This window comes from Trematomus bernacchii, unplaced genomic scaffold (genome assembly GCF_902827165.1).
Source record: "Trematomus bernacchii unplaced genomic scaffold, fTreBer1.1, whole genome shotgun sequence".
NCBI lineage: Eukaryota > Metazoa > Chordata > Actinopteri > Perciformes > Nototheniidae > Trematomus > Trematomus bernacchii.
This window is the reverse complement of record NW_022987701.1, coordinates 128,209-155,735: the sequence shown is the minus strand read 5'-3', so window position 1 is coordinate 155,735 and position 27,527 is coordinate 128,209. Positions and strand designations below refer to the sequence as shown.

Below are 27,527 nucleotides of genomic sequence, written 5' to 3'. Positions count from 1 at the left end.
AGGTTGCATCTCGTAGCATATTCATGGGCAAGAATACAGTTAGAATGGTACAAATTAGTCTTTGGTGCAAGGAAATATGTCTCATGTCTTCATACCTTGTTGTAGTATTCTCCGGGAACAGTGATCTCTAGGTGATGGACTCCGTCAAACTTCACCTGTAGACCGAAGTTTGTGTCCAGCAGACTGTAGGACCCGCTGCTTATCACCTTGGTTCCGACCGCGTCGATGGAAAGTGGTGTTCGCACCCTCCGGCCATTCAGCTAACACAAGATGCAAAGAACAGACATCAGTCAACATGGCTATCATTACATTAAAACAATTCTGGGTCGATTTATTATGAAAAATGTTCCTTACCGTCACTCTGCGGCTCTTCTGCAGTTCAACCACGTTGTCAAAAGGCAGGTAGACTTTGACAGAGCGAACATAGGAGGCCTCTGGTTGGCCACGCTCCTCGTTTTTAGCCACGATCTTGAAGGGAGTTACCCTGGTCGAGTCACAAACCTAGAGGATACAGAAAAATGTCATTTCAAGCAATATGTTTTTTTGTTTCACAAAACAGACACTGGCTAAAATATTTCAGACGTGTATACATTTAAAAAAGAAATGTCCGCATACCTCCACAAGTGTGTAAGTGCAGGTGCCCATGTACGTGTGCATCACACCATCAAAGGTGTAGTAGTGAGGGTCTCCAGCCACGTGACACACTCCTTTTCCTGAGGTTTGGAGAAAAGAAAAAAAAATTGTCGATTGGTTTAAAGACTGATCAAACTATAAAAAATACGAAATTTCATATAAAGAAATACTTCACATTTTGGCTTCAGGTGTAATAACAGTGTTGGCTGGGTTACTTTAAAATGTATTCCGTTACAGTTACTGGTTACCTGTATAAAAGTAATGTTACCTGATTACTTTCCATTACTTTTGGATTGCCTCAATATCAAATGCAATGCAAATAAATTCAAGAAATATCAATAAGATGGGTCTTTACTTAAGTGTATAATGTAAGACAACAGAACAATGTGACCTTGGAAAAGAAGAAACCAAGATTTAAAGGATACAAAATGGTGTCATTTTAAATTATAGTTAACGCCTACAGAATATTAGTTTAAAATGCGATTTTAGTTTAACACATGAATTAAAAACCAGCACATACTTTGCGTTTCATAACTAATGTGTCCACCAACTGCAATGGAAGTAGTCAAAATAAAAAATCTAAAATGAAAGGCAGTATGTCTACCTATGATACAGTTATGTTGTTTTTAATCCTGATTACGTCATCCCGTTACATGTAATCTGTTGCTCCCCAAGCCTAGTAGTGAGTGATGTTCAGTGTACCTGTAGAGTGGCAGTCCAGTACTCCTTCTACGACCTTACACTCCTGAGCGGGGCTGCACTGCCAGGGCTCGCAGGTGATGTTGTTGTTTCCGTTACACTTACAGCGCTCCGAGCAGTCCGTCTCTGAGAACCAGGCGTCTCCAACCTACACACAAACAGAAAAGCATGTTCAAACATCTCTCTGCCGTCTAGTTGCCAGCATAGTGAACCCTGAAATGTTGAGTACACCAACGTTTTATGATAGAAATGTATAGTAGGGTCCCCAGCACATAGAAACTGCCGGATGCTAACATGCATATGTTGGGCAATTTGCACAATTAGCACAAGTTGCGTTAAGTAGCATATGCAGACAATAGCTACAAAAATGGCCTGGTCGATTTCGACAATTCATGAGTGGTCTTGGAGCTTATTGAGGATGTTGAATCAAAGTTTTGGGTCTTTGTAAAACTTTAAAATTGACAACAAATTCATCAAAATACACACTACAAACAGGGCCACCGTCTGGTTCAAACTGCCATTTTTGTCCATGAACATATCAGAAATCAAAAAACCACTCCAAAATTATCCAGATCGACCAAACCATTTAAAAACTATTATCCACATAGTCTATAATGTTAATTAATGCAACTTAATTGTGCAAATTGCCCAACATATGGAAGTTAGCATCTGGCAGTTTCTATGTGCTGGGGACCCTACTATACATTTCTAACATAAAACGTTGGTTTACTCAACATTTCAGGGTTCAAAATACTAGGGATGCTCCGATCGATCAGCCGCCGATCGATATCGGCCGATACTCACTCTCTGCCGATCGATCGGTGCTCTCTAAAAATGCCGATCACGAGAGCCAATCGCATGACGTAAAATGATGACGTAAAATACATGACACTTTTCTCTGTGCGCGACAAAACAAGCTCGCCAAAATGGCTTCACTAGTCTGGCAGTATTTTAAGTGTCCGAAAATGACAATAAAATAGCGGTATGCAACGTGTGTGAAGCAGAAATACTGCAGCTCCACCCGCTGTGACGGACCGGTGAGCGGAGCAGAACACACATTAAGAGTTAGACCTAACACACTTAGCTATTTTATCTACCTCTGGAACAAGCTAAACTAGTTATAAATATATTCATTCTTCACTGTCGGGTCACTCATTACTGGATCAGTGAGCTGCAGGAGATACTGACAGGCTGTCAGGAGAGAGAGAGAGGGAGAGAGAGGAAAAGAGAGCGCTTCCGCTAATTTCTCCCGTGTTATTATCCAAAGTTAATGTAAACTATACTTCATTTGAATGTAATAATTATGTTGGTTGTTGTTTGTGGAAGCGCCAGTGAATGAGCCCCATTAACTGAGTTTTAAACATCACTTTAAATGGAAGATCCCCATAGGCCCCGCCCACTCGATCGGATCGGCGATCGGTATCGGCCGATACTGATTCCGGCGATCTGCTATCGGCCCCAAAATTGGGGATCGGAGCATCCCTACAAAATACTATCCGGAAGCCTCTACCCTCTGCACTCACCGGCCTGTACTTCCCGTCTTCATCAGTGCATCCACACTCGCTGATCGGGACACATTTGTCTCCGCTGAGGACGAGGCCGGGGTTGCAGACGCAGCCCTCCACACAGGGGTAGTTACAGGAGCCGGGGCTTGCAGGGTCCTGACAGCTGGGCTGGGAGCAGGCGGGGCCACATGGGTCGTACTGACTGCCGGGGGGGCACTTCAGGGCTGGAGAGAGGAAGGCAGTTGCAATGTTACAAGTGTGTTTTTCTTTTGTAAATATTTGCAGTTATACAGCTTTTTCCACAAATGCAAATCCACAATAGTTTTTCTCACACTCGCGACTCTCAATGTTGTTGTACTGAAATTTTTTTTAAGCTTACGTACTCGCCGAGTTCATGCTGTTCTAACATTTTATATTCATGGTTGATTGCACTTATTGTTATTCACTTTAGATAAGCGTCATGTAGGAGCCAATGAGCGCTCATGGTGTAAAGGTAGGAACCAATGTTTGAATCCGGTGAGTTTTTGACCACACACCCGGGCACACATACGCAAACACGGGAAACTAAGTTGTAGTGTTTCTAAGTATCAAACAGTAATGGAAAACAAATGGACTGAGTGTTCAGTTGGAAACTTGATAAACCGTAAACCTATTACCTGACAGGCTAAAGTGTGTGTAATTTATGTAAACAATAGCAACACCTCAGTGGCCTACAGCGTCGGCTTAGCCTCTACACGTCAGTTATTATTAAATGTAATGTTATTTTGGTCATATTGCTTAGAAGGGTGATGGCATCCTGCTCAAATGCCTAATAAGTGTGTCGAAATGCTAAATGGCAAAATGTCCATATGTAGAGCACATCAAATTCGAATCCTGCTGATTAATTGTTTAAAGATTGAGCTGAAAGGAGTTGGGAGGGTCTGAACTATAGGACTTGTTTTTTGCATGACCAAGACCTTGGATCTTGTGTCTTGTTTAACAGCGGCCTATGTGGCAAGTACAGAAACTAGCTAACAACCAAATAGCTGTGGACCAAACACCAAATAGCTGTGGTTTTAGATAAACTTGGTGCTAATCGTTCTATGAAGGTCATTTCTGTTCTTCACACCGACACACAAACTTACGACAGAAGGTGTTATTCCTCCATGCGATGGGGACTCCTGCGGAGGCGCACATGTCGGCGTAGCTCTCGATGGCCTGGCACAGGGCCACGGTCTGACCTCCAGTGCCACACATGTCGTACACACAGTTCTCAAAGTATGGACCGGGGGACACCACGGAGTGGCAGGGCTTAAAGATACCTGAGGTCGAGATAAGACAGAGACATGTAGTTGAGGGGAATTGCAGACAAACTCATTTGGCTAAACGGTCACTTTCACATCGGTATCGGCCGTACCGTTTGGATCTGTGATCATGCCGCAGCTGGTGGGCTTCTGAGCCTCTGCCTCCACCTTGTCATCACAGTCCTCCTGTTCTCCACCATTGGTACAGCTGGAGAAGAGGCGGATGATTCATTAAAATGCAGTAAAGTACTGATTTTTGTCTTATGTGTTTATGTATTAATCACTGTGACTCACTCAGGTCGAGGGTCAGGAACCTGCCAGCTGTCTCCCAGCTCGTTGGTGTTAGCAGCCGGCTTATTGTCTGGTTTTAGGTTGTCATCTTTGGAGTCTCCATTGAAATTTCCTTAAAAATACATAAAGACTCAGTCAACATGCTGAAAAAGGTCTGGTAGTTTTGGTTTGGAGAACCACTGTACACTTAGTCAAATACAGTGGAAGTAGCACTTATAAAGGATTGGACAAATCAGTTCAATAGTTTGAATAGTCTCTGGTTTACTGTAGTATCAGGGGCCTGAAATGGGACCCAGCTCTTACCACACATGCCACAGAGCAGGCCGTTGTAGGAGGTTGGCAGGGTGACGTCAGCGTGGTGGTTACCATCGAAGCGCACCCTCAGGCCGAAGTCTGTCTCCAGGACGACGAACTTGCCACTCAAGTAGATCTTAACTCCTCTGATTGTGGAAACAGGTGGAACGACCGCTGTTCCATTCACCTGAAGAACACAGCGATGTGTCAGTCTTTGATAGCCAAAGAGTGTCTATATGGAGCCATTCATTGAAACCAGTGGTATACTGTAGAACAGGGGTCACCAACCTTTTTTAGGGTGAGGGCTACTTTAAAAAAATAAAACAAGTCGGGGGCTACTTTTACCCCTTTTGTTGTTTTTGTTTTTTGCAGTGTATATATTTAGCACATTTTAACATTATGATATGCTTACCTTTAACCTTTGTGTGCTGTTTGGGTCTGTGGGACCCGTTTTCAGTGTTTACTAAAAGAACATGTATGCTATTTAATTATTTTAACCTGCTTTATTTGGGGGTGGACGGGCCTCACCTCCTCTAGGGGGGTCCTCACCTCCTCCAGGGGGGACCTCACATCCTCTAGGGGGGTCCGAGGGCATGCACCCCCGGGAAGATTTTTTTTAAATGTTGAAGTGAAATGCATCAATCTGGAGCACTTTGAGCACAACATAAATTGATGGATACAGCTCTCAACACTCAGATGAAAGAGAGCTGTATACTTTTCAATAATCCAAACATCTTTAGAATATGATCACAACCAATAACAAATCATTTCAACTGGTTTATTCTTATCTTATGTTAGCTTATTTTATTTATGCTTATTTTACTAATCACTCCCCTTTCAAACTGTTTTTTTTAATTTTTTTACTGTCCTATACACATTGGAATGATTTCTTACTTAATCTATATTAAATAGATAAAGGTGTGCTCTCCCTAGCTCTCTCGCTCGCTCTCTCTCTCTCCCCCCCTCTCTCTCGCTCTCTCTCTCTCTCTCTCTCTCTCTCTCTCTCTCTCTCTCTCTCTCTCTCTCTCTCTCGCTCGCTCTCTCTCTCTCTCTCTCCCCCCCCCCCCCTCTCTCTCCCTCTGTCTCGCTCGCTCACAGAGGCTGTGTGCTCCTCCGTGTCGATGACGGCTTGCGTTAAAAAATAATAATAAACATATTTGTAAAGTGGGGGGACACAAACGGGATTTCGAAAAGAGCGGGGGACATTTCCCCCCCTCTCCCAGGTGGAAATTACGCCATGCGTGTGTGCGTCAAGTGCAATAAATATATATGCAAGTTGCAAAACACACAGAGTAAAACTCTGCCCCCCATGTGTTGTATAGGCTGGCATGATAGGCTGTTCAATGGGGCTGATGTGTTGTGTAGATTCTGCCAGAAGGAAAATCAGCGGGGAGGTGCCACTCCACATTGCTTTTCTTCCCGACTGCAACGCTGGTCCCGCAAATCAAGCAAGAACGTGATTGGTCGATATTCATTGTGGGGGTGGGGGGAGGAGGGGTGTTAGATAGATATAGAGTTGTAGTAAGTAGATAGAGTTCGCTATGATTTAGGTTTCGTTTATGCATAGGGTAGATTCTTTTATTTACATTTCCTTTTTTGTTTTGTGTATTTTATACATTTTGGATTTGCTTGGCGAGCTATTTTTAGAACATGCCCCGCAGGCGACTCACGTTGCCCCTGCGGGCGACTAAGTGCCCGCGGGCACCGTGTTGGCTACCCCTGCTGTAGAATGATGGTTTAGTGACCCGGGAGTATCTTTGTGGCATCCATTACAAAACAGGTCACATTTTTCAAAGGCTATCAAAGGTGCTTCAAGTCTTCTGTTTTATGCTCTTTAGCTTAGGGTTTTTTTACCTTTACGAAAATATAAAGAATTATGCGTCCAACTATTTCTAGCAGGCGCAATATAGAAACTCACGTCACACCAACATCAATAACATCTACCGATTAGCTACACTTAGCTAATTATGTAGCTAAGTGTAGGCTAAGCTAAGTCCTTATGAATTCTCCCATCTTTCATTGTTCTTATGATGTTTTTCAGCGAGATCAAGGAGAAGTCATTACAAAAAGACATCAAATGTACAGTTTTTTGAAAGCACCACTTGCTCTGTGAGGCAGCGTACCTGGACTGTGCGGCCCTTCCCGAAGATGAAGGTCATTTCGTTCACGTTGATCACCACGGCCCTGACGTAGGAAATCTTCTTACTGCTCCCTCTGTGCTCGTTTTGGGTGTCCACAGAGAAGTAGGGCATGCCCGAGGACTCGTTGCAGGGTTTGGACAGGGTGTAGGAGCAGGCCCCCATGTAATTGTGGGTGCGTTTGTCAAAGGTGGTGTAGTGGGGATCACCAGACACGGAGCAGATACCACTTCCTGTAAAAGAGAGGGAGGAATTGAGTTATTCATATGTTGCATGCATATTTCCTACATTTTCTCACAATTGGAATTCCCGATGCAAGATATTATCAACAGTGGTGGAATAAGCATTCAGATGCTTTTCTTGAGTAACAGTTCCAATACATTATTGTCAAATTACTTAATTACAAGTAAAGGTCCTGCATTCAAATCTTACTTGAGTAAAAGTACAAAAGTATTATCAACATGTACTCTAAGTATACAAAGTTAAAGTAATCATTGTGCACAAAAGGCCTTTATGTATTTCTAGATTATATTGTTGCATCAAGTACTGTTGTACAAAAACAAAGTTCTGATTGACTTTTTTTAAAATGTTTAAATCATTTCAAATGTATTGGAGTACACTTACATTATTTCCCTTTTAAAGGTCGTGGAGTAGAAGTATAAAGTAGCATGAAATAGAAATACTCAAGTAATGTAGTACCTCAAAATTGTTCTTAAGTACAGTACTTGAGTAAATGTACTTAGTAACTTCCCACCTCTGATTGTGAATCAGTGGATCTCAATAACTTGAATAGAAACTGATCCAGAATCCAGTGCTTGATAAATAAATAGTCCACTAAAAATGTGTGTGTGTTGAACGTACCCAGAGGACGGCAGTCATATTCTCCCTCGTGCAGCTGGCAGCTCTCAGTGGATGGTTTACAGCTGGTGTTTTGACACTGGATCGAACCTCCACTGTGACACACACACTTCTGCTCACAACCCTCCAGGTACCAGTTATCATTCACCTGAAACACACAAATGAAAATGAAACATTATACGACCAATTTAAATGCATCACACGTCCAAAGACACACCATTGTTTAGATCAGATACATTTAATTGTGGTAAACTAAACAATACTGTCATTTTAACATTCAAAATAAATACCAGGTGTGTTCATACTTATGGGATGAGGCACTTACAGGGTGATAGTTTCCGCTGGGGTCCACACAGCCGCAGTCTTTCAGGGACACACACTTGTCGTTGCTGAGGATGTAGCCCGGGTTACACTCGCAGCCCTCCACACACACGTCCTGACAGCCGGGAGACCCCCCCACACCCAGGCAGGTCTCGGGACAGGAGCTCACACACAGAGAGTAGGAGCTGTTGGGGGGGCAGGCCAGGGCTGCATGGAGGGACAGAGACAGGGTATAATAACAGTGTTATTCTGGTGTAAAGTTGAGTATTTAAAGATGGGGGTCTATGGGGATTAAATCATTTTTGGAGCCAGCCTCAAGTGATAATACGAGTAGTTGCAGTTTTTGGCTCTTCCGCATGCTCAGTGCTGAAGTTTGCTGCTTTAACTTTTGTAGTTGTCATGAATCAAACGTACAAACTGTCAGGTTGTCATGCTGACCATTTCAATGCTAACATGCTAATGTTTAGCCTGTATCAAAGTTGAAATAGTAATATGATGACAGCGTGGTGCTGTATTGCTGGCAATTTCAATGCTAACATGCTAATGTTTGGTGGAGTAAATTTGCGTCAACCAATCAGAGGGTCAGTGTTCAATTCATCCAGCCCTAAGAGTAAACATGTCGAACGGTCCTTAGGTAGGAATTAAATGTGTCATATGTAATTATATTTCATTTTGGACATGATGGATCAATCGCCCACCCTACAGCCAAAGGTCTAGTCACTAAAATGAAATACAGTTACATTTAAATTATTTCTATCCGATTCTACAACTAAACATAGTACCTTTCTGTTATTGAAGATTTTTTTATACAAAATAGACCTTTCAAATTACTGGAAAACTCAAGGCTGTTGGGGAAATATTTTCCAAGACCCATAACTTTGACCCAGTTTATCAGTTCATACTGTCCTGACTGAGCACACACACCTGTAACCTTGGCTGCTGTGCTCTCAGTGTTTTGTCTCCCTGTTCCTGCCTGTTGGCGTCAGCTGATAGAGGTGTTATGATTCTATCTTGTTCTGCACAATGTTGATTTTTCTCTCTGAACTAGCTAAATACATGGGTCTGGGTTAGAGTTCTTCAGAATTGACGTGGCAACTCTACCGTGAAGTCAGAACCTCTGACTCTTTGACATGTCTTGTGAATTCTCCGGCCGAAGCTCCTAAATAAACCCATCAGTGTTTGCCATCAAAGCTCCAGCTCTCCCCGTGTCTCCTTTGAGTCGGTGACTCCTCCTGCATTGCTACACAGAGGTTTCCCCCACAAAGGCAAAGCAGAGAAGACAAAGATCCTCTGAGGAAACACTGAGTTAAACTCACGGCAGAAGGTTGGAGTCCTCCACTGGTGGACTTTGGCCCCGGCGCTCTGGCAGACGTCAGTGTAGGCCTGGAGCTGGTCACACAGAACATGCTGCTGGCCATTGAACCGACACATGTCGTACACACAGCTCTGGAAGAACGGAGTGGGGTCCACCTTGCTGATACACTCCCTGGATAGAGAAAAAACTCATAAGGTCAGGCAGATGGTTCAAAACAGTGAAAAGATACACTCATGACATAATGCCGATTTCACATGTAGCATTCTCTATCTAATCGGTCCTTGAAACCATTTTTGATATGAAAATGAATATATGAAAACAATAAACTACTTCCTTAACAACCCAACCCAACACATTTTTTACATTAACAGTATGTATGTATGAGTGGGTGTTGTGGTTCAATGCTATTATTGTAATTATTTATTATGTAAAACAAGCTATAACTGTAATCTGGAACAGATAAATGACTTATTGTCGTAAATATAACACAATCGGTGTCTCCTCCACGCTTTCAAAATAAAACACCCACTTTCTAAATTGAACCCACAAAGTGTCAGTATGCTCAGACTGATAGGAGTATCTACAGCCACACCCTCTAACTACCCTTTGTCCGGAGCTGTTGATGTTATCTGATACAGTTCAAGATACATAAGTGCTGACATTGCAAAGAACAGGAAGTGCATATACAATAAATGTATACGTTGAGAAATTAAAATGTATGACAGAATGCTTACAGTACAAACTGGATGATTGTAGTAAGGGCATTCACACTGTTTCATTTAACTTTTTCAATATTTATTATTCTACTTGAAATGTAAAATGTTATCATATAATCAATACGATTAATTCATCACATGTTAAAAATGTATAACTCTATTTTTATCATTATACATTTTGAACATGCATTTCTATATATTATGAAAGATTTTGAACAAAAACTAATATTTTATTCTAATCCAAAATGTAACAGAATGGTAATAAAATAACAAAGATTCTCTGTCATTATTGCAAAGATTGGATTTATTTTCAACATCTAAGAATAAGAAGATACATTTGTCTTATTCTTAAAACAATATATATGGTACCAGCTGCTTTATGCCCTTTTCCGGTTAGAACCAATACAAATAGTTGCAAGCATTTACCTGCTAGAAAAAACACACACTACCTAGTTGCATTATGGGAAATGTAAAATCTGAAAGTTTTTTGAGCCTTAATAAGGACTTTAAAAATGATATGAAAATAAAATGGGATTATTCAGATTATATATCTGTATCTCAGCAGGGTGATTGTTTTCGCTCAGGTCCCTTTAAAAAGGAATTGAATAATTGGGAAGAGAAAAATCAGTTTCCTCACCTGAAGGGTCCTGCAGGGTCTTTGATTTTGCCACATTTCTCCGGTTTCACCACCTCAGCCTCCAGTTTTGGGTCACAGTCTGGGTCCGGCTTGGTACCCGGGGTACACCTGATCAACACAAACACACCAACAGGGTCAAGTACAAATAAACAATCAACTGTCCTTTCAATTTGATTTATTCTCAGGCACTAGTCCAACGTGCATTTTTGGCAATATAACATTTATATTCTTATAATAATGTATGTAAACATAACGTTATTATTTGATCAAATAACATGTATTTGTGCTTAAAATAGCCCATTGCACAGTATAAATCCATACAATGTGTTAAGAAAATATCACTCGTCACTGGCTTGAGCTTCAATATCAGGATGTATTTATTATCCTTGCAATAATGGAAGTAGTCATCACATACAGAGCTGCATGGGACAAAATAGTTTCCCCAAATAGTGTCCTTGACATGCTTTATATACAAGATAGGGTGTTATTCAGTCACAACAAGATACATGTATACCGGTTCAAAGCAGTATTCTTTGCTTAGTTCAGATTAGCTAAGGCCTGCGTAAGCAATAAACATGTCAGTCATATGTCTATCTCCATAGAGGCTGAATCATCATGTTAATCGTTGTCCCATAGCTATCATATGCCTAAAACAGTCCTGATGCTCTTCTAGGTAATCATCCATCCTGTTACGTACACAGCTACGTAGGGCCTTTGTTATCATGTGCTACTCTGATATGAGAAGAGTACATTCAGTATTTTCCCAACACAATGTATAGCTCATGTAATGTGTTTCTTTAACGTTCATTCTCAAACTGTTAGTAACTCAGTAGATTATAGTGTCCATGAGCCTAGTCACATGTAGTTCAATCACATGCTCGGACCTTAAGTGAATTCCAAGAACGTTCAAAGAAAATTCCAGCATGAAAATGAATGATTATAAACTCACGTGTCATCTTCATCCTCTTCCGTCTGCCAACTGTTCCCAAAGTCATTGACATTTCCTACCAGAACGCCATCTGGTTTGGTGAAGTCATTGTCTGGTTTCCCATCGTAGTCTCCACAGAGGCCACACATCTGGTCATAGTAGGAGCTGGAGGGACAAGTCATGATGGAATTAAGAGATAAAGAGGAATGTCTTAAGAAGACTTAAAAGGTCAAAAACCGTTTGGCCCTTGGATGGAATTCTGGAGACATAATGCAGAAATCTCTTCATCTGCGTCAGGGCATCATCAATGTAGTGTTTATATAAAACTAAAGAATGTTGGGATTGAAGATGTATTAAGAATAGCAGATCTGTGTGACCTCTGACCTACAGTTTGAAAAGATGCTTATGTGATTTCTTAGGCAGCTTCCATGAAATACACCTAAACCCAGATTAAACTGACCTATGGCAGTTTATAGCATTTTATACTATTTTATATACCCAGCCCATATCATTCTGTTTTTCACGGTGTGCTTCAAACAGCTACATTTGCAGCCTAAATTCATTGGTGAAGTTCATCATTTCAACAAAAAGAAAGTTGCAAATGTATCCAGAGCTACATAAGATGTATAATTATGTTATCATTTTTGCGATTTTCAAACAAGTGTTTTGCCACTTTTAAGTTGATTTAAGGGTCTCAGAAAAGTCTGTTTACTAGCTTTTTTGTCTCCAAGTCCCACAGATTACTAACCTGGGAACTGAGATCTGGGCGTAATGGTTTCCATCCCAGCGCACCCTGAGGCCGAAGGGCGTCTTCAGGGTGATGTACTGACCCGCCAGACTGATGGTGATGAAAGGGGAGGGGGAGTTAGGGAGGGCCACTCGCAGTCCGTTCACCTGGGGGAAGAAAAGAACATAAAGACGGGGTTAAACAGAAGCTACCGGTAGCTAAGCCTGGCAGTAAGCTAATAATGGGCCACAGTAACAATTGTGAAATTGCACTTATCTGCTATGCTAAAATATCTGAATGCTTACTTTATTGATGAGGGTCACATTACAGTGTTTTAGTATCAAAAATGTAAACATTGCCCCAAGCCTAAATGTCTTATTTAACTCTGCTAGGTAGAGATATTAAAGGTGTGTTAGTTGATAGAAATAGGCGTGTGTAAGCAAGTGATATCAGATGGCTAACATCATTTCATATATCCAATATAAGCTAAGTTGGTGGGCACATATGTCCATTCATTGAACTGTTAAAGCCTAACATATTACAATTATTTTTGAAAGATTTAAAATTATGTTAATATTGTGAGTTAATTTGTATTATTTTGAATAGTAACTGTCAAACGTATTTAGAGATTCATTTGTTTCAAATTCAATTGTTTTTATTTTGAACAATGGGTAGATATTGTATTTAGTTCATGTTTTCTGATGCTTTTTAAATTAAATGTTCAAATTGTTTCTTGTTACATTACATTTCATTTTCTTGTGATTTTGTAACAACAGCATTTTAAAATGCTAATGTTAAAATAAAAATCAAACCAAGAAATACCTAATTTTAGAACATGTTTGTTTAAATTAAAAGATATGTACGTACAGGTGAGGCATTGACATTTAATTTGCTGCTTGTTAAAAAAATCCAACATAAATGATGTCAGACTAAACAGCAGAGTGAAAAGTGTGCCAACCAACCCCAGCCTCCCCTACACTTAATATTTGTTTTATATTTATCACTTCCTGTCAGTTTATCTTATTTCACACGTGAATAAAAACCCTGCACAGGGATTAAGATCTCTGGCTGGATAAGATGACGGAGCGTTGACACTGACGGATCAAGTAGCTGATATGATGAGGAGAAAGAGGTTAGCAAACGGATTTCTAAGATTATGGCATTATAAAGGGATACAAGTCAAGGAGCGCGGATAAGATGAAATGGAAAGGTGAAGAGGAAAAGGGAATGGCTTTGTGCTCACTAAACCAGAAGATTAAGTGTGGTGTGTGGAACAAGTCTTTTTATAGACACAAATACACTGTGTAAATGTTGCCTATACTGACCAGCGTTCTCCTGGACTTCATCAGGGTCACAGTGACTCCATTGACAGTGACGTAGAGTTTTCTCAGGTAGGACACACCGGACACGCCTCTCTCCTCGTTCTTCCCCTCCACTGAGAACCAAGGACCTGCGGAAGGTTCAAACACACAGAATATCATCTTTTGTTTTTGCTTCGGGCTCGACTCGGGTAGTGCTCCAATCAGGAGGTTGTGGATTCCCCCCCCCCCCCCCCCCCACCCCCCCCCGCCCTTACATGTCGATGTATCCTTGGGCAAGTTATTTTAGCCCAAATTACCTCCGATGGCATGACCACTGTGTGTGAATGTTAGCTTCCTATAGCAGATGACACCTTGCATGGCAGCGCCCGCCTCTGTATGAATGGGTGAATGATAACTTGTATATGTGAAGCGCTCTGAGGAGTCGCAAAGACTGGATAAAGCGCCTTAGAAATGAAGTCCATCTACACCAATGTGGATTCAAAACATGTCTAAAAACTGTCAAAATATGAAACAATTGAGTCTAAAAGTGGAAATGACATAAACAAATGATGTTACTCTTGGAAATATGGCTTTCTTTTGATTTGTTTTCAATTTCCAATGTGGTTTTAGTGCCACCTTCTGGTGTAAGGACATCAGATTTTATAGGATAACAAAGTTGATGTGTGCAATGTGTTGTGACAAGAATTTGGCAACAGTTATAGAAAGTGACATAACATCTTTAAATATCTGTTCAGCTTCAAAGGAAATGACATGGATCTTACCTGTGTTGTTCTTGCAGGTCCTGGCTAGAGTGTAGGTACATGTTCCCATGAAGGTGTAGAACTTCTTGTCAAACGTGTTGTAGTGAGGATCTCCGGACACCACACAGTCCTGAGAGCCTGGGAGAGGGACACGCACAGAACATAATAAGACTTATGCTGCTAACATTACACAACTTGCATTAGGGAGAAGTTGTTCTGTGTGGTAACAAAAAATAAGAGGTACCCAAATTGTACCCTGCAGAACACCTGAGTATGATGTTTCAAGGATTTGATCATGAGTCTAAAGCTCCTCAAACAATGCAACATACAGTATGATATACTTAATATACAAGTAAAATATATAAGAAATGCAGTAAAATAGATAGAAAATGATTGACTTTGACTCCCATTTCCTGATATCATATTCTTGCAGCTATGTATATACTGGTATACTGTACTAAAACTTGCGATTACCAGCTGTAATCTAAAGGCTTAACTGAGTCATTTATTTGAATTTGGTTTTAAATTCATTTACTTTGCTTCTTCAAAATTCTACTTCTTCTGCTAAATTGTGGGAAAATGGGTAGTTTTTTTGTTATACTGATAACGTCAATACACTATGATTCACACACACTTTAGTTACACGTAGTATGAAGGGTGTAAACTTACTGGTGGGATAGCAGCCCAGCTCTCCCTCCTGGAGTTTACACTCATGCATTGGGGGGCAATCGAACGGCGAACAGGTCACGAAAGGTGCGTTACACCTACACTTCAGCTGACAATCCTCCACATAAAACTCGTCTCCAGACTGACACACACATACACACACACATTTTAACTGTGTTAACAAGATCCTCACATATTCAAAAGCAATGATGTCCTTGTGGTTTTAAACTGAAATATAAATGTCCCCTGGTTGCAAACCCCTCTTCTCTGTACCTCATAATACTGTCCGTTGTAATTGCAGCCACACAAACTCTTCTTCACGCACTTTCCGGCACTCAGGACATATCCAGGATCGCACACACAGCCCTCGGAGCAGGGCCCGCCGCAGGAGGAAGGTTTCCCCAAACACGTCTCCTGGCAGGGGTTTGCACACGGCTCATAGTGGCTGTTGGGTTGGCAGCTCAGAGCTAGGGGGGAGGAAAGGAGGCTGAGTTCAGTGATAGGAAGGGCATACAAGCACATGCTGAGACCAGGGCTTGAATTAATCAATTGTATAATGAAGATTAGTAATGTAAAAATGGTACAGTTGTTTATGGCAGCAGGTTTCATGTGTGGGCTATAGACAAATGACCAACCCAACCCAAAATGGGTTGGCAAAATAACGCCAAAAGCCATTTGGGCTAGCGCATTTTTTCTTGCCCTACATCCCACCATCCATCTATCATTTCTCGGTCCATTCTTTCACCCGACACTCACGGCAGAAGGTTTCGTTCCTCCAGGGTCCGATGTTTACCCCGCGATCCTGGCACTCGTTGACGTAGGCTTCGATGGCTTCACAGAGGATGGGCTTGGCTCCATCCAGCTCACACAAGTCGAACACACAGTCCCTGAAGTAATTCTGAAGACACACACGTAGTTTGAGTTACAATCCTTCACTTTATATCTTTATCTTAAACCATAAACTGTCATTTCTGTCTCCCTCTTTCCTCTGCTTCTTATTATTTTTGATGAGATTGTACTGATTTTATTGCATGTTGGCACACTAAAATGAGTTCTACATCTAAAGAGGGAACTGCTTCATGTTTGTCTGTACTGTATGTGTGTTTTTGTGAAGCGACTTACATTTGGGTTGACTTTGCGGTGGCACACAGCGAAGGGACCCTTTTTGTCCAGCAAGATACCACAGTATCCTGAGCTCTCGTACATTTCCTGCTCTCCAACCTCACAGTCGGGGATGGTGGTGTTGGGTTTCTTATTACACCTGTCAACACAGAGAGTAAGTTAGAGAAAGTTGGCATGCGTTGTTAAAATAAACGGGTGTGGTGTATTAGCATGATGACCCAAAATATTCGATTTAACTATAAAGCAAGGAATCTTTCAATGTGGGTCTGTCCTGCACATTTCTTGAGAACAGCTCATCCAATCAACTTTACTCTTGGAGGGTGTTTTGCTAAGGACCAAAGGGAGTGCAGTGTTTAGCTTGTGGTAAATCGGATTAGCTGTTCTGGTGCCCTTTCTGGATTGGCACACCCAGAACGCGCAATCTACATGTATTAAATAAATAGGTATGGTCAAACTAGTAAGGTAATGTCTGTGTATGCAGCTTGTTTGTAGACAAATGAATGTATGCTACTAACTCTGGATCAGTGTTCCAGCTGTGTCCAAAGTCATTGGGGTTGTTGGTCAATGATCCATCTGGTTTACGGAAGTCATCTTTGGCATTCCCGTCGTAATCTCCACACAGTCCACACAGCTTGTCTTCATAGCTGCAGGTTAAAAGACGATGTAAAGGTTAGATTTTGTAGGAGTGAGAGCAACAAATCAGGTAGAGCTGCATGTGTCTACTTGTCCACCACCATATCCAAGAGTTTGTAACAGCGTTTTTGTTATTATTTTCTAAACGTCCATTTAAAGGATGATTTGGTATGTTGGGTTGGGGTAAGAACAAAAGAGCCGTTCTCCAATGACTGTATCTTTTTTCAGTCTTCACTTACTCTTTGATCACTTTGATATCCATGAAGTGGTTTCCATCATAACGAACTGTCACGCCAAAGTCCATGGACACAGTGTAGAACTTCCCTGACTTGAACACAGAGACACCTGGGGCTGGACTCACTGCCAGATTTACATTGGTCCCATTTACCTGTGTGGGGGAAAGCAGGTGCAAATAACATAGTTTGGTGATTACTGAGGTAATAGATGTGGCATTTATAGGATATTTCATTTTCTTAATTGGCAATGACAAAAGCAACTTAAATGCTCCTGTAGAATAAGCTCCAAAGTTAGTGTTGAACCCACATCGGGTTAATATGTGCAATAATTCTCACATCAAATCGTTTGTCAATGTAAAACAAGTGAGTATTTATACATTACTTTTATTGTTTTAATTCACCTTAGTAATGTTAATAACAACTTTTTTGCCAATATGTGCAAAAAGGCAGAGCCCAGGTGCTAGCCATGTGATCGCTATAAGCTACATCTGGTTTGACGCAGTAGTGGAGTCAGTTGGCTCTTAAAACTGCAGATGCAAATACGCTATGTCGAGTTCAGTACAGTTATTTTTATCGCTATTACATGGTGTTCGTATAATTGTATTATTTAGCTAAAACACAAAATGGCTAATACTGCTACCTGTACTGCTAATGATGCTTTGCTAACTTAGTGACAGGATAATGTTTACCGGTAGGCTTTCACAATAAAAGCATCCTGACGATTTTTCAATGTGGAGATTTAAGCATTGGATTTGCCACAAATAAGAAATAACATTAAATTCCTTAACACATGTAACGTGTTAAGCATAAGTGTATTGACATCCTGTGTATGTAAAGGGAAAGACATTTAATTGTAGCTACTTAATTTAGCTATATCCTTAATTGTCTTTTGTAGCCTACAATAACTTTAGTTACCTTGACATGTTATATTTGAATCAATTGTATGATGGTCTTTACCATGACACCCTGTCTGTTAAAAACTATGCTAGCTCCTCCACTTCTCACCTGTACAGTGCCACCTTTGAGAATGGAGATCTTCACCATGCGTACATATACATGGACAGCTTTCAGATAGGAGATGGTGGGCCTGTTAAAGCGATTTTCATTGTCTGCATGGACCTCAAAGTGTGGCAGGGTGGTGTCATTGCAGGGTCCAGTCATTAAATAGCTGCAGTTTCCCATGAAGTTGTACTTGCGTTTGTCAAAGGTGGTGTAGTGCGGATCACCAGATGCTATGCACGTGGATGTACCTAAGGTATTAGAAAGTATGTTAGAGGTTATTCTGTTACAAATATGCTTCACTGGTTCACAGTAATTTAAGATTAAGAACTAGCTAAACTCCAGTTGCTGTAGAGTACAGCAGATGGTGGCGACGGATCACTTGGGACCAAGTCAGATGGTCATTTTGAAGTGACACCTAAAGCTTTTTAGTCACTGACTGTGGTCAGAATTGAGTGTTTTAGGAAAATTATAAACGTAAAATGTAGTGAGACATTAGCACACACAGGGTAGGGTTAACTGACTCAATGATGTCAGTTACAAAGCAGAACAGTATCTAAAGTTTTCTAACATTAGCACAAATAGGCCACCTACTAGTCACACCAGAACAAGTATGACCATAGCAGATTATTTTTTGCAAGGCACTGCTTTCTGTGCACAATCAAGTTTGAGGAAGGTTTGTTATGAAGTGGGTACTGTATCCCTGTTCAAAGAATTATCCTTTGTCACTATTCTATAATTAAACTTACTCTCTGCCTTTGTGTGTGGTCGGAAATAAGAGTTCTAAACACTTTCACCATTATATGTGGTTGTTTGACGTAATAGTTATATTATATCATGTTGAGCTGCTAGTAATAGCTCCTGTACCAATTCCAAGAACATCTACCAGTCATAATTACCTTTAGGATAGCAGCCTGAACCTCCATTAACCTCACGACACTCTTCAGTGGGTTCACATGAGTTATCAACACATTCTAGTGTGTAGTTTCCTGCACAGTGACACAGCTTTGAGCAGCCATCTCCAAATATAATTTCTCCAGGCTGAAAGAAAATGTAACAAAGGATCAAATCGGCAGGACTAGAACTACAAAGTACAACCTTCCTGTCATGTACTCTGTTATCATTATATATTGAACAGGATTGCATGCATATGGGGTCATTAGTAAGGAAATCCAACCTCGTAATAGTTATTCTCGTCATCAAGACAGCCACATTTTTCTAGTGGCACACAGCGTCGACCCTTGAAGACAAACCCTGGTTTGCAGAAGCAGCCACTGATACAAGATCCAGAACAGTTGGTGGAGGGTTCCTTACAGGTTGGGATACAAGCTGGACCACATTCTATATACTCTGCATCAGGAGGGCATGGGTCTGTACAGCAGAAAGAAGCACTTGTAAGGAAAATGTGTAAGGAAGATGTAAGGAAGAAAGAAAGAATTGAAGAATCTCATTAATCTAAAACTCAAATGGAACTTCATAGGTATGCATGCTTACTTGGTTCTGGTGTTGTTGGTTTAGGAGTTGTTGGTTTAGGTGTGGTTGGCCCGGGAGTGATTGGCTTAGGTGTGGTTGGCCCAGGAGTGGTTGGTTTGGGTGTGGTTGGACCGGGAGTTGTTGGTTTGGGTGTAGATGGGCCGGGAGTTGTTGGCTTAGGTGTGGTTGGAACAGGAGTTGTTGGTTTGGGTGTAGATGGGCCGGGAGTTGTTGGCTTAGGTGTGGTTGGAACAGGAGTTGTTGGTTTGGGTGTAGATGGGCCGGGAGTTGTTGGCTTTGGTGTGGTTGGAACAGGAGTTGTTGGTTTGGGTGTGGTTGGTCCTGGAGTTGTTGGTTTGGGTGTGGTAGGTCCTGGAGTGGTTGGTTTGGGTGTGGTTGGACCAGGAGTGGTTGGTTTGGGTGTGGTAGGTCCAGGAGTTGTTGGTTTGGGTGTGGTAGGTCCAGGAGTTGTTGGCTTGGGTGTGGTAGGTCCAGGAGTTGTTGGTTTGGGTGTGGTTGGACCAGGAATTGTTGGTTTGGGTGTGGTAGGTCCAGGAGTTGTTGGTTTGGGTGTGGTAGGTCCAGGAGTTGTTGGCTTGGGTGTGGTAGGTCCAGGAGTTGTTGGCTTGGGTGTGGTAGGTCCAGGAGTTGTTGGTTTGGGTGTGGTTGGACCAGGAATTGTTGGTTTGGGTGTGGTAGGTCCAGGAGTTGTTGGCTTGGGTGTGGTAGGTCCAGGAGTTGTTGGCTTGGGTGTGGTAGGTCCTGGAGTTGTTGGTTTAGGTGTGGTAGGTCCTGGAGTTGTTGGTTTAGGTGTGGTTGGACCAGGAGTTGATGGTTTGGGTGTGGTTGGACCAGGAGTTGTTGGTTTGGGTGTGGTTGGACCAGGAGTTGTTGGTTTGGGTGTGGTAGGTCCCGGAGTTGTTACTGGTGGTTTAGGAGTTGTTGGTGGAGCTTTAAAAGAAAAAGAAATGGTTTCCCATTAAACGTCCTATTTCTTATGGTGCAGAGAGTAACTTGAATTCCCTCTTGTCAGTTTCTCACCTTTGCAGACCGTGACACACACAGCATCAACAGCAATGTCCGTCTGAATAGTTTCTCCATACGTTCCCACAATCACAAACTGAAATACATATAAATGTGACAAGAAGGTTATTGGAAACCTATGCACACACACCTAAAAAGACACACAGTAGTTAGTATTTACCTCAATGGCAGCAGATCCCAAGTACCGGACCTCTGCAGGCTTCCAGCTTTGACCCTGGTTCCCCCTGACAGTGAAGAGAGCAGGTCCAAGGCTTCCACCTGGTACATATAAGTAAACAGAATTAAGCAAGACAAAAAATGTTATGCTGTCTGTGTTTCGGTCTTTATTTTAATAAATGCACCTGCCTGGGGTTTTAGTGTGGACACTGATCTCCATGGTCGTGCTGGTGCCATACAGGACGTAGTGGAAGGTGAGGTCAAGGCATCCAGGGGAAGATATTACAGGACTTAGGATCTCTGACTTAGCTCCAGGGAGAGAATATACACCATCCATCAACATGTAGGCACCGACTACATAGGGTTAAAAAAAGAAATGACATTTAGAAAAGGATAAAAATTTAATTAAAATCATTAATTTAATTTCTATGGACAGATACGTGCCTAAAAAGGTTTGTATGTGCATTTAAACGTTTCATGTTCAGCAAATAAAACAGGTTTATTTGCCATTAATGACATTTTACAAAAAGGAGAAAAGTATGCTTATTTTATTTATTTGTACAGATGGTACATTGGCTTAATGTTATTTAATATACAGTACATACAATCTGGAAGAGCTTGTGACACATTCATTTCCATGCAGACTTTTGAAGACAAGAACTGCTTACATCCAGGTTTGGAGAAGTCATCATTTGGGCCGCTGCCTTCAGTGTCAGTTGGCCCAACCCACTGTTCAAAGCCAAATATATCAGGATTCACAGTGTTGGTCATCCACGAACATATCTCACCAAGAGTGTCAAACTCACAGCCATAAACACAAGCTGTGAAAAAAAAAATTCAAAATCAATGATAGAGCAATTTGCTTTTGAGCATATATGAGTGTGTCAGTGCGAAAGCTTACAGGGACATGCTCCTTCAGTGATGACAATGTTGTCCAGAGCTGTGTCACAGGAATCACTGAGGCCTCTCTGAGCCTCAAACACAATCTATAGACACAGAGCATACATTATTAACCTACATGAGGAAATTAATTCAGCAGTTGTACTTTAGGAAAAAGCTGTATATTGATTTCAGCGTTGTATTCGGAATTAAAAAATGTTAATTAAATTGTGATTGAATATTGGCTAATGAAATGAGACATACTGTAGCTTTATTATGTAGTGTTTAAGCACTAATAGGTATTTGAAATATTGGATCATCCTTATCATGTATTGGAGGGATAGTTATACAAAGATGCAAAGTCATGCTAAAAGGAGATGGAAGATTCTAACATTTTGTCAAGATTGAACAAAAGACGTGACCTGCTGACACTCACATTGACGCTTTCACTGCTGGATTTGGACACAGTGACGGAGCCCTTCAGCCAAGATGGACTCTGGAATCCTGTCTTTTTCCATACTTCCTCCTCAGCGCCAGGCCTCTTGGCCAGAACTCTGAACACATTTGTATTGTCTGAGCCGTACATGTAGTATCGGAACTGGACACAGATCTGAGTGGCGGAAGATGAGAGGGCGGGGCTCAGAAGACGAACTTTCTGTCCATTAGCCACATTGTCACTCTCATGGTAGATGTAGAAGCCCTCTGCAGACAGATTCAGACAGAAGGAAGATGTGTATTTATATAATGTGTCCAAATGTCCATGGCAAGGTTCTAAATCAACCCTAATCATGGTTGATTACAGGCAGTAAATATTTCATCTAAACCATGCACTCAGGACTGACCTCCGTAAGGGTAGTCTCCATTGGGGCCAGTGTTGAGGGTTGGGGTTGGACCTCTTTGTCGGGTCCAATCGCCGTTGTCTGTGCTGTCCTGAGTGAACCTGCAGAATGGTGCACTGTCCTGGTTAAAGTCACAGGAGGTCAGCTCTACTCCTGGAAATAGACAAACACAGGCAGATTGACAAATGCATACTGGAGAGGTCAATAACTTAAGAGTCATAAAGAGGACTTGTTTTGTCCTCTTCATGGTCAAGGACAATCAGCTGTTCGATCTTATCATTGCCTTAGAGAACATAACCATACCAACAGTACCACATTCCATACCATAAGAGTTTTATTGTATAAGATTTAAGACTTTCTGCCTAATTTTCCCGTTAGAAACTTGATATTTGATGAGTAATTGGCATGTTTGTTCCTCTACCCTCACTGAGATATTCAACTCGTCAATTGGATAAACAGTTTTTTGCGGACACCATTGGCTTCCGGTCAAGGATGAAGGAGACACTTGTCCTTCAAATCAGTATTAGAGGTAAATAAGGTTACATATTAAAGAGACATGAAGGGGACTTTTTTCAAACTTGAGTAGTGAGAAGGGGGCGCAACCTTAAACTTAACTTTGACAATGTTGACTTTGTTTTTCCTTTGTTAGAATGACTTGTCCAAGCATTATACATGTTTGTTTGCCACAGAGCTTATTTCTACAATAGTCGAATCAGAATCAGAATCAGAATCAGGTTTATTACCAGGTAGGTTGACACTTACGAGGAATTTGACTTGGTGTTGTGGTGCATACATAAAGGTAAAACAATAATGTAAAACACAGATAGAAAACTATTTTAAGAAAACTATAATAAGATAAAAAATGTATTTAAAAAATAGTCAAATATAGCAGTATTTACATTGAAATAGAATGGAATAAAATATGAAATATGTGCAGTAATAAAAAAAACGTAATGTAATGCATAGAGTCTATGATGCGGCTAATCAAATCTGTTTGGCTTTTTGCCGAAGGAACCACTGTGACGCTATCTTTCGATGTGGTCTACGCATATGTGTCATCCCTGCAGCTCTATCATCAGGTTGCCGTTGTCAATCACAAGGTAGGAACCCCCTAAGGGAGACCCTGTTTTGTCCTCTTTAAGTTTCACTATATTTAAAAAAAAGAACAGCGAGGCAACGTTCACTTCTTTAGAGTTGTTGGCTTTAACTGAGGACTGATATCTCTCTGTAGTTTCCTGTGTCTATGTTGTGAAAATGTTAACACATCTACACAGTGTAAAAGTGTTTGTTGCTTATGTATAGTGAAGATAAGAAGCTGTAAAGAGGTAAAGTCCACACCAACGCCAAGGACGGTCTGGTGGAGTCACATGTAGTCATACAGTCCTACCTTATGTTCAAATTTTGATTAAAGATAATGATACACAGAATTTATTGCGTGATAAAAATCAACGTACCCTCTCTTTGTGTTCTCGGCAGGCTGTAAAACAGAGAAAGACATAACAGATTCACGTTAAAGTTTGGTTTCCTTTCATAGTGAGCCCTTACTGTAAATGTCAGCAGAGAAGATATCCAAATATTACAGATGTATTTAAAATGTGTAAATTGTAATGTAAATGTAAAACATTTTTTATTTAAACCAGGACCGAAATTAATCAAGCATTATATCAATTATCTATACATCTGCAAATTATTTCCTTGATAATTATTGTAATATTTTCTCTAATAAAATTCAGAAAATAGTGAAAAACACATTCACATTTTTCAAAGTCTAAAGTAACATCTTTAAATATCCCAAAATATTCCTATTATTGAATACAAAATAGAGAAAAGCAGGAAATCTCAATATTTCAGAGGCTGGATTAATCAATTTACATTTTCCATAAAAAATACTTCAATGACTATTTGATTATTAGACTAGCTTGCGATAATTTTTTCCAAATAATGTATTTGTCATATCTGATGTGCTATGTTTGGATTGGAGACTCACCCATGCTGTGCCTGTCCTCCCGCCCTGCAGACACACATCCATAGGAGCAGAATTAGAAACCTGAATGTATCCATGGCTAACTGTTAGTTAGCAGGAGAGGAAGACAGAATGACAGAGCGGAGGCCTTTATATAAAGGGCTAGGATGTATGGGGGGGGGGGGGGGTAAGCAGGGGTGTGATGGGTGGGTGGGTGGATGCTGAATTGCTCCATTACTTAATGTCGCAAAATGTGTAAATAAGTAACTGTAGTTGATAGGGACCAGGTGTGTTCTCTCTAGGTGTGTTAGTGCTTTTTGACCTCTTAGCCGTTCACAGGCAGGGTGGGGAAGCCTATCAAACATGATATTACAAATACCAACACTTGTACTGTAAGACATTATGGAGCTCCATGTGTAATAAACGGAATACTGTTATCACATAGACACACCTTATTATTACATACTTAATATTTGTGCATTCTTTGTGTGGGATGGGAACACGGTAAAGCAAGTCGATTCAATTGTATTATAAATTAAACTACTTTTTTTTCATTTTTGATTAATCAATCCTACCAATTTTCAAATTTAAATTATTGAAACACAGGTACAACATTTTTTTGCTGTTGCCGTTATTTGACTAAATAGGGTGTGTAAAAGGAGAATACCATCTTCCGTTTCGGTCTTATCGTCACGTTTGTTACACTACGTTACTTAGATACGTTGAAAACAGTTTTTTAATTTTGTTTTCCATAGCAACCAGGACAGACTCATGTTTCCATGTGCACTTTGACCTCGGGCTCAGTCCGTCACCAGCGATGCTCATTCTGCTGAGCTTTATCTGTGAAAGTGAGATTTGATCATTGCCTATAATTCAGAAAATCAGACAAGCAGTCAGTGCCTCTGCATCAGGTACAGCAAATGTGTTGTCCCTGTGTCCACCTAAAATCAATTCAGACATCATGACACAATTCCATCAGATTAATGATAAAAACCTAGAGGACATTATTCAACTTCTGAAATCCTCCTCCTGCTGCCTTGATATTATTCCATTGTTTTTCATTGCATGGCCTCAGATCTACTTCACATAGTAAACAAGTATCTTCACTCAGGTGTTTTTCCACAGGCCCTGAAAACTTCAGTCATTAAACCGCTCTTAAAAAAGAATAATCTAGATGCTTCAGTAATGAACAATTACAGGCCCATATCAAACCTCCCATTTCTAGGTAAAATCATTGAAAAAGTAGTTTTTCAACAGTTGAGTAATTACTTGCATTTAAATAACTGTTTGGATGTGTTCCAGTCAGGCTTTCGACCAAACCACAGCACTCAGACTGCTCTTGTAAAGCTCTTCAATGACATCCACTTAAACACAGACAGTGGCAGAACTTCAGTGTTAGTATTATTAGATGTTAGCGCTGCGTTTGACACTGTTGATCACAACATATTACTAGACCGACTAGAAAACTGGGTGGGACTTTCGGCAACAGTTCTAAATTGGTTTGAATCCTACTTAAAGGACAGAAAAAACGTTTCTATAGGTAAATACACATCTGAGTTGACAAATATGACATGTGGGGCTCCATCTTGGGGCCTCTTCTCTTTAACATCTACATGCTACCACTGGCTCAGATAATGAAAAGCAACAAAATAAGTTACCATAGCTATGCGGATGACACACACATTTACGTAACAATTTCACCAGGAGACTATGCTCCAATTCAAACACTGAGTAAGTGCATTGAACTCAATGACTGGATGTGTCAGAACTTTCTCCAATTAAACAAAGATAAAACTGAGGTAATGGATTTTGGAGCCAAGGCAGAACGTATAAAAGTTAGCGCTGAGCTTCAGTCTGCAATGTTCAAAACAACAGATAAAGCCAGAAATCTAGGTGTAGTCATGGACTCTGACCTGAGTTTCAACGGTCACATTAAAACAGTTAATAAATCAGTCTACTATCACCTTAAGAATATTTCTAGGATTAAAAGACTAATGTCACAGCAGGATTTGGAAAAACTTGTCCATGCTTTTATCTTCAGTAGATTCGACTACTTTAATGGTGTCTTTACAGGTCTCACTAAAAAATCTAGTCCTCACTAACACTAAGAAAGTGGATCACATCACTCGTGTTCTGAAGTCTTTACACTGGCTTCCTGTCAAAGAATTGATTTCAAAATATTGCTGCTGGTTTATAAAGCTTTGAATGGTTTAGGCCCAAAATACATGTCTGACCTACTGCTAAATTATGAACCATCCAGAACTCTCAGGTCTTCAGGGACTGGTCAGCTTTCTGTCCCCAGAGTCAGAACTAAACATGGTAAAGCAGCGTTCAGTTATTATGCTCCAAATATCTGGAACAAACTCCCAGAAACCTGCAGGTCCGCTGCAACTCTTACTACTTTTAAATCCAGGCTGAACACTTTTCTTTTTGCCGCTGCTTTCAATTGAACTATTCACATCTTAAACTGCACTGTAACTTTTATCCATGTATTTTTTCTTTTAATGTTTATTTTATTATCTTTGCTTTTTAATGACTGATTTTAAATGCCATTTTCTTAATGTCTTTCATTTTTTGTAAAGCACTTTGAATTGCCTTGTGTTGAAAGGTGCTATATAAATAAACTTGCCTTGCCTTGCCTATAAGAACAATACCATTTTCCATACTATATTTGTTTTGCTGTATAAGATTTTAGACTTTGTACCTCGTGTACAGGTTTTTTTTAAAGTACTCAATTGAAAATCAACTGTTGAGATCTCTATGCTCACTGAGATAATAATCTCTTTCATTTGACAGACAAGATTGGGGTCTGGTCAAGGATGAAGGAGACACTTGTAGTCCTTTCAAATCTGTATTTCTTTTTTTTGACTGTGACTTACTGTACAGTATAATTTCTAAGTTATTATTAACCGGAAGAGTGTGTGTTGTGTTTGTCTTGATAGCAAAATGTGCTCTTGGAGACAAAGCAGTTTGGAGTCCTTTTCCAGTTGATACCAATATTTCAATGAGATAGTGTCACAACCGTGAAAGATGCAGTCAGGACATGTTATAGGTGTTAAGTTGAGGAAGGTAGAAGTTGAAGATGGTACGTGTAATCGGGCCCATGACCA

General features: G+C 40.6%; 1 protein-coding gene across 2 annotated transcripts in view; it reads right to left on the bottom strand.

Moving 5' to 3' along the window:
* Nucleotides 1-24,549, bottom strand: part of zanl (zonadhesin, like) — a 34,221-nt gene extending 9,672 nt beyond the window's left edge. For both annotated transcript variants that reach the window (XM_034139658.1, XM_034139659.1), the window contains exons 1-37: nt 24,442-24,549; nt 23,909-23,931; nt 22,458-22,607; nt 22,052-22,317; nt 21,638-21,722; nt 21,405-21,557; nt 20,926-21,090; nt 20,741-20,838; nt 20,578-20,656; nt 19,558-20,487; nt 19,241-19,434; nt 18,963-19,104; nt 18,070-18,314; nt 17,068-17,216; nt 16,711-16,839; nt 16,196-16,334; nt 15,830-15,971; nt 15,347-15,540; nt 15,077-15,215; nt 14,429-14,545; nt 13,671-13,795; nt 12,367-12,512; nt 11,640-11,783; nt 10,691-10,798; nt 9,339-9,508; nt 8,027-8,229; nt 7,705-7,849; nt 6,829-7,076; nt 4,715-4,892; nt 4,415-4,523; nt 4,234-4,328; nt 3,962-4,138; nt 2,856-3,061; nt 1,336-1,480; nt 616-713; nt 355-501; nt 96-260 (exon numbers count right to left, since the gene is read on the bottom strand). In XM_034139658.1, the coding sequence (XP_033995549.1) occupies nt 96-260; nt 355-501; nt 616-713; nt 1,336-1,480; nt 2,856-3,061; nt 3,962-4,138; nt 4,234-4,328; nt 4,415-4,523; nt 4,715-4,892; nt 6,829-7,076; nt 7,705-7,849; nt 8,027-8,229; nt 9,339-9,508; nt 10,691-10,798; nt 11,640-11,783; nt 12,367-12,512; nt 13,671-13,795; nt 14,429-14,545; nt 15,077-15,215; nt 15,347-15,540; nt 15,830-15,971; nt 16,196-16,334; nt 16,711-16,839; nt 17,068-17,216; nt 18,070-18,314; nt 18,963-19,104; nt 19,241-19,434; nt 19,558-20,487; nt 20,578-20,656; nt 20,741-20,838; nt 20,926-21,090; nt 21,405-21,557; nt 21,638-21,722; nt 22,052-22,317; nt 22,458-22,607; nt 23,909-23,931; nt 24,442-24,515 (6,222 nt within the window). In that variant the 5' untranslated portion in view covers nt 24,516-24,549. The remainder of the gene's footprint in view (nt 1-95; nt 261-354; nt 502-615; nt 714-1,335; nt 1,481-2,855; nt 3,062-3,961; nt 4,139-4,233; nt 4,329-4,414; nt 4,524-4,714; nt 4,893-6,828; nt 7,077-7,704; nt 7,850-8,026; nt 8,230-9,338; nt 9,509-10,690; nt 10,799-11,639; nt 11,784-12,366; nt 12,513-13,670; nt 13,796-14,428; nt 14,546-15,076; nt 15,216-15,346; nt 15,541-15,829; nt 15,972-16,195; nt 16,335-16,710; nt 16,840-17,067; nt 17,217-18,069; nt 18,315-18,962; nt 19,105-19,240; nt 19,435-19,557; nt 20,488-20,577; nt 20,657-20,740; nt 20,839-20,925; nt 21,091-21,404; nt 21,558-21,637; nt 21,723-22,051; nt 22,318-22,457; nt 22,608-23,908; nt 23,932-24,441) is intronic.
* Between the last annotated feature and the right edge of the window lie 2,978 nt (nt 24,550-27,527).